Source organism: Apaloderma vittatum, unplaced genomic scaffold (assembly GCF_000703405.1).
Source record: "Apaloderma vittatum isolate BGI_N311 unplaced genomic scaffold, ASM70340v1 scaffold20437, whole genome shotgun sequence".
Taxonomy (NCBI): Eukaryota; Metazoa; Chordata; class Aves; order Trogoniformes; family Trogonidae; genus Apaloderma; species Apaloderma vittatum.
In genome coordinates, this window is record NW_009724811.1 from 98,951 (window position 1) to 105,606 (window position 6,656).

Consider the following 6,656-nt stretch of genomic DNA (forward strand, 5'->3'; position numbering starts at 1 on the left):
CTTGGGCTTTTGGTTAGGGGATTACTTTGGACTGTATTTATTAGTGTTTCTGAGCTCTATCCATTCTGCAGTTGTGGAAAGAGCACAAATTAATATACTTTGCAAAAACACCGCAGCTACTTGCATTTTTGAAAATCTTATTTCACTATAATGGACACAGTATTCCTTAGCTTTGTTTCTGTGTGCCTGTCGTGATTTGGGGGTTTTCTTGTTTGTTGGTAGTAAAACAGCATGAATTTAAACTATCAGGATACGTTCAGCTGAAACGATGAGAACATTTTATAAACTATATGACCTCTGACTTGGAATAATGTGTCATAAACCTACAGGATGTTTTCTGCAGTTCACTGCCTTTGTATTCATTTGCAGTTAGCAGGGGGATCTCTCTGAACAGTCTACCTTATCAAGACGCCAAATGTATTTGTGAAATCTGGTAATATGTCGTATATTTTGCCTCTGTCACATGACACTATTGTCAGAACGATAAACATCTTCATAGCATTTTAAAGTTGTATCTTTGGCACCTAGGAGAGTATATGTGCCAGAAATCCTTTCCACAGATTCTTCGCTTTGAACTTAGTATTAATTTTTCAGTTTTTCAGGAAACCTTTTTTAAGAAGACTAATGTCTCTGAACAGATCTCAGAAATGAATGCTGGCAACTAACTTAAAAATAGTAGCTGCTGTGGACATCGAACTGTTTTGGCAACAGCTACTTATTTTAAAAAGCAGTGATATTAAAAGGGACTTTTTACCTCCCAGTTATTCATGAACAGTGTTTATTAGGGTAGAGAGAAGTAAAGTTATTTATCAACTAATGTTCTACTAATTTGCCTGTGGTTTTTCTTAAACGATTGTCCTACTTTTAATCCATGCTCTGTCCTACCTCCATCATCATGATATCTAAGCAGAGTATTGGGTATTATCTGTGTCCCTGAGTGTTTGGTATATTTAGTAGCTCATTATTTTTCTAGGTATGAGTAAGCCGGTAGTATTAACAGTGAATGTTAACCGTTTTGGCCACATAGTTTAAACTCTAAGCTGGTCACAGATGCTGTTATTGAGACACTTGGTAACAGAAAATCTTTGATTCATAACAGAGAGCATCATATGCCCAACATCCTTGCTGTTTGGCTATGTAGGGGAATGGGAGGTATTATCATTTGGTGCTTTGTATTGATTTGGGGATTTTTTTTGTGTTGTGGGTTTTTTGTTTGATTTGGTTTTCAAATTCAAAAACAACTGCAACGCTTTGTATGTGGTGATAAGGCTTTTTTTAGTAATGTGAGCAATCATCTTTTATCCAAGGAAAATGTCTTATACATTAGGAACAGCACATAAATTTCAAGTATGGTGAACGTGATAAATGCTTTAATGTAACTCTGTGTAGGGTATGAATGTCTTGACCACATTAACATGGCATTTTTTCCATGGAGCAAGAGAGCTCTGTATTCAGTTTTGGACTGCTTATGGATACCCTTGTTTACTATTCCTAGTTATAATGTCATTTTGAGATACTAAATATGGCTTCTTAAGCCTGGTTTCAAGATAATGTTGTTCTTCAGGATAGTAGTCAATAAGTCGTCTTGGTACAGTGAAGTTTTGAAATTGCAGCAGTGGTGTTATGCTTTTAATAAAATTTGGTTATGTTTTGTTGCATGGTATTCTGCTGTTTATACAATTTGCCCGTTATCTTTTTATTTCTTAAGGGCATTGTGTAAAATCACAGCAGCTACGTAGCAAGCTTATACAAGTATCTAAAAACAACGAAAGAGATGTAGTACTAAATGGTGAATGGTGTTCTCTGATGTGGCTTTGAAAAAAGAGTTTCCCTTTGATGGATTTGAAGAGAAGCTGGCCACTTTCTGCGACACTGAATGCTGGCTTGTGTCATCCTTTGGGGGAGTTTTTTCAGCAGGTTTGTGTCACAGTAAGCACAGCTAAACAGCTCAATAGTTGTTCCGTTTCCTTCACACATTGTATGTAAAAGTCCTGGCATGAATGTTCCCATAAAGTTCAAAGACCACGAATTTGTAATGTGGGTTGGTAACAAATGGCTACAAACAAAATATGGCTTTATTAGCTACTTCTAATGGCCTGTCAGATTCTATACAATGCTTGCTTTCCTTCTCCTAACTGCTCTGATATCTGGAGGGCTTGACCTGTGGGTCTCTGACCATGTGGAGTCACTGAGAGAGCCCAAATGAAAAGTTGCACAGAATAGCGCTCCAAGCACTTTTGTTGGGGTCACAATTAGGAGGAAATCTCAAGCTTTTGAGAAAGCATGGGAGTTAGGTACTCTCTGAAGGAAAGGAAGTCATAAACAGAAATTGTTCCCTATTAGAGTGGAAGAGTAAAGGCGGAGATGCCTGAATGAAATTGTCTGGAGAACAGCTACTACAGAATATATTTACTGTGAGAAAGCTAGGGCAGACTTACAGGAAAAAGCTTCCAAATGATATATCTGCAAATTTGTTGTTGGAGTGAAGGAGCTTGTGTCAGCAGTGTGCTGTGTATCTATGAAGACTAGTCCTCTATTTTGTCTTTAATGAGTAATTTTGTAAATGTTCATGTTGGATTGCTCTGATAGAATGAAGAGCAGAAAACACAAATGAATTTAATTTTTTTATTGGCACGAGAATGCAAGTAATTTCAGATAGGCGTTTGTGTTTTTGCTATTACTTTGTTTTGTTTTAACAAGGTCCTTTTTTGCTGCAGGTTAGGTCTGCTTGTTCAGGGTGTGAAATGTCCTGCCTGAGGTTGCCATGCTTATGAAAAACCTGAGTTTCTGCTTATTTTTCTTGTTGCAACCTACAGGTGAAGTTCAGTGGGCAGTTGAACTGTTGTAAGCCAGGGCAGTTACAGTCCTGCCGTCTACCCCACAGCGTGTGGGCTGTGCCATCCCATCTCCTTCACTGTCACTCTTGGGACTGGTCAGTGGATTTGACTTGGAGAATTGAACCAATTGAGAAGTAATCACTCTGTTCTGGGGTTAGCTTTTGACTGAGTCACTGTGTAATTGCGTGCGCATCGGTGGTACCTGAGAAGAGAAGATTTTATTTTAGCCACATCCTGAAAGACTGTATGATCTTGCTGGAAGGGTTTAGGTTGCTGTCATCCTGTCAGCTGAGACATGGTGGCACAGCAGGTCCTGGTGTTCACAGTCAGGCCCTGCAGCAGTCACAGAGCCCCAAACAAAAAGAAGACACTTCACTTCTTCTTGTAAGGTAAATTTTCTGTGAGTTTGCATCCCTGAGCTGTTTAACACCATCAGCAAGTGCAAGCCCAGAGCCCATGAGCACAAGGGTCTGAGGAGGGGCAGGGAGGGTGGGCATGTGGTGGCCCTGAGCTGCGCTGGTGTAAGCTCTAGGGAAATTGTGGCCTTAGTCTCACAACTCAGCTCAGCTTCTTCTCGGGTGTACTGGAGGTCATGCAGTCTTGGAGGGGGAAGGTTGTGTCTGGAGTCAAGGGAATCGGTGTTTTACTAGGTCACTCAGAATTCTTAGTTCGTGGATTATTTCTATGACATTGCTTATTCACTGGGTCTTTTCAAAGGCAGAGTAATTTCTGTGCCAGACAAAATAGCCCGCAATGGAGGTAGAATGCCACTTGTAGCTTGTGCGGTGCCATGACCTAAGAAATTTCACTGTGGTTACAACCACAATACAGGCTCTATAGTTGTATGACCTTCGGTTTCAGGTAGGTCTCAAATAATACATACTGTTGCTTGGACAGATAAACTTTTTAAGATGCCAGTTGCCTTAATTCATTATGTTTGGTACTGTGGAAAACAGGACATCAGCAATGCCTTCCTGATTTTATTAACTGCTTCACAGTTCTGTTTTACCTCATTTTAATGAGCCTCTGAAGGATATTTTGAGTGCTGGACAGCCATTCCTCTGGTCAACACACCTTTATCTTTGTAGAAGGAGAGTACTAAAATAGATTTCAGAGGACCTCTGTTGAGAACTAGGAGCGAACTACATGCAAAACTATGTATACTTGGCTCACAGTACATCATTTCAGATGCATCTTGATAGGTGCAGGCTGAAAATGCATGGGATGGTTTGGGAATCCACATTCTGTCTCATTTCTAGAATAGGAAGTAGCTTGGAAAGTCATCTTGAGCAACAGCGCTCCCTGAACAAATGCTTTTAATAGAACAGGAAAACAGTTTCCAACATTATGTGAGAAACTGTGGTTGAGAGTTAGCAGGAAATATCTTCTTTTCTCAGAGGTTAAACTACTGGGACGAGGGACTCTGGTGGCATTTGTACAGAGCTTAGTCCAGTAAGCCCTAATCATGATTAAGGTTGTGGGCACTACCATAATGTAAATATTAATTACCACTGTAGCCTCTCTGGTAAGGACAAATCAGTACTGAAAGAGAGATAGTGCAGCAACTCTTCTCTTTTTTTTTTTTTTTTTTTTTTTTGTAACCATGTTGGATTTTTTGCAGGCAAGGAACTTAGAAAGTTTGATCTAAATTTCAGTGATATTTTAAAAGTCTGGAATAGTGCTTCTGATTTGAGAAAGGAGGAGGAGGAAAAAAAATCTGTAAATGGATTCTTGTTAATTCTTGGGAGGCACATGGAGTTGCCAGTTGATAGATGCATGTGTAGCACAATTCAGTCCTGTAGGTACTCGCTTCTATTCATTTCTGTATCTGAAAAAACCTGAGTGTGTTAAATCATGAACAAGAAGGAAATCTGAGCATGTAATACTTGTGAATTAAATTTTCCATTGTTTTTACATCTAGTAGGATAGGACTGGTGTGCCTCTCTCCTCTACTTCCATTTCTTTTTCTCTGCAATGTTGTAAAATAACTGCATGATCTTGTTTTCCTTTGTTTGGGTCAAGAAATTTTAGCTGAAAATTGTTACTCTGTGAAAGAAGATTATTGACTCAACAAGCCTTCAATTTTCAGTGAATAACACTCCCACCCTCTAGCTTCAGGAACATGTGGTGCATGCATTCTATTTTAAAGTACAACTGTAATTTAAAACTGAGGCAGTTTGATGCCCCACTGAACTTTGTTTAAGCCTAGAATAAAAGGAAAAAAGCTTCAAGTTGCAAAGAAGTGACTAAGCTTTCTCAAAGCCTTTTCTTAGCCAATATGCACAGAGTTGGAAAAAGTTGCTATTTTTTCCAGGTCATTTTAATTCTAGATGGAAGTGCCATTGCTAGGTTTTTTTTCTTCTTCTTCTTTTTGTCATTCCATGCAATAAAACTGTAGCTAGAAAAGGTTTCATACAATACATATATAAAGAGAGAGAGATCAAGTGTGAGGTGCCAGACGTGCTCTGTTGTTGGTGCTGGTGTTGTGAGCTGCTGTGGTGCCACTGGAGATGAAGATACGCTTTGTGTGGGTCCTTGAAAATCTTACCCCACTGTGTGTTTTATATTTGGCTTCAGTGAAGCCAGGATCTCGTGCAGGTGATTAAACTGATTCACTGTCCGCCAGTCAACTTGTACATTCTGTTTGAGTCCCATTTTAGGGGAAAAGTACAATTCAGGTAGTGCACAGCAGCCCTTGGCATATGTTACCCATGTAGGGTTAAACTGAAATGTGGAAGTCACAACTGTTGATTCTCGAATTAAATATTCCTGAATTTGTAATGTGAAGAGAAGGTCCTGTTGTTACTCATTTGTGTTTTGTCTTTTACAAGACTGTTTGGTTTTGCTCGATAGATTGATCATATTTATTCAAAAAACAGCATTAAGTTGTTACTGAAGTATAAAAACTAATTTCACCAGGTATTGTAAAAAAGATACTTAGCTGTTCTGTCACCTTTTCTGTTTTCAAAATACTTCACAATGTTTGCCATATCCCTGCAATAACAAAATTACTATTTTAAGATCTATGAAAATTTACAAATATAAAAAGCAGTATTTAGTCTGACCTCTACATGAAACTTATTTGGAAACCTGCTAAGGGATTATAGGTCCCAGTAGTGGTTAAGGTTGCAAAAACTTGTGTTTAAATAGGCCGATGTTGTCCTAAGTGGAATATTAAAGTATTAGCAGCTTTTTTCCTGCAGTGTTTTTAGAAGCCATGAAGAGTTGCATCAATGTACTTTATACGTCCAAATACCAGGACAATATTGGTGTTGATTCGAGAATTAAAGAAATGAGATACTAATTTGGGCAGTTGAAGCATTTTTATTTTTTTTCCAAGCCTCCAGTTGTTCCCTCCCCCAGAGGCTGCTGCTCCTGTAGCTGGGATGACTGAACAGCGTTCGTGGTAGCCGCTGAACCCCAAAGCTTGCAGCCTGAAATGAAAGGCAAGCTGAAAGCCCCCAAGGTTCCCTTAATATGCAGGGCAGCACACTGTAGTAGCACGGGTGCTTCTGCGTGCATGGTTCAGATGTAGGTGCTGCAGGGGCAGTAACTGCGCTGGCTGTCTTTTTAATCTGCCTAAATTTCCAAGTCAGCGCCTTTAGGTTCTGCGTTTGGGAATCGGACTCTAAAATAGTAGGATGTTTTTGGGCTTGGGGATGAATTTTTATTTTCTGAACATTGTACACAATGTGTGTACATATATACAGTGTGTATGAAGGCATGCATGTTTTACCTGCTTGGTTATTTGTAAATTTTGAGTTGATAGAATACTATAAATTCCAAAGCTTAATATATTCACTGGTGCATGTCTTTTGT

At 39.1% G+C, this 6,656-nt stretch overlaps 1 protein-coding gene across 1 annotated transcript in view; it reads left to right on the plus strand.

Moving 5' to 3' along the window:
- LOC104276380 (AT-rich interactive domain-containing protein 1B-like) overlaps nt 1-2,975 on the plus strand; it is a 75,433-nt gene extending 72,458 nt beyond the window's left edge. Inside the window, exon 5 of the mRNA XM_009872672.1 lies at nt 2,817-2,975. Coding sequence (XP_009870974.1) covers nt 2,817-2,975 — 159 coding nt within the window. The remainder of the gene's footprint in view (nt 1-2,816) is intronic.
- The last annotated feature ends 3,681 nt before the right edge of the window (nt 2,976-6,656 follow it).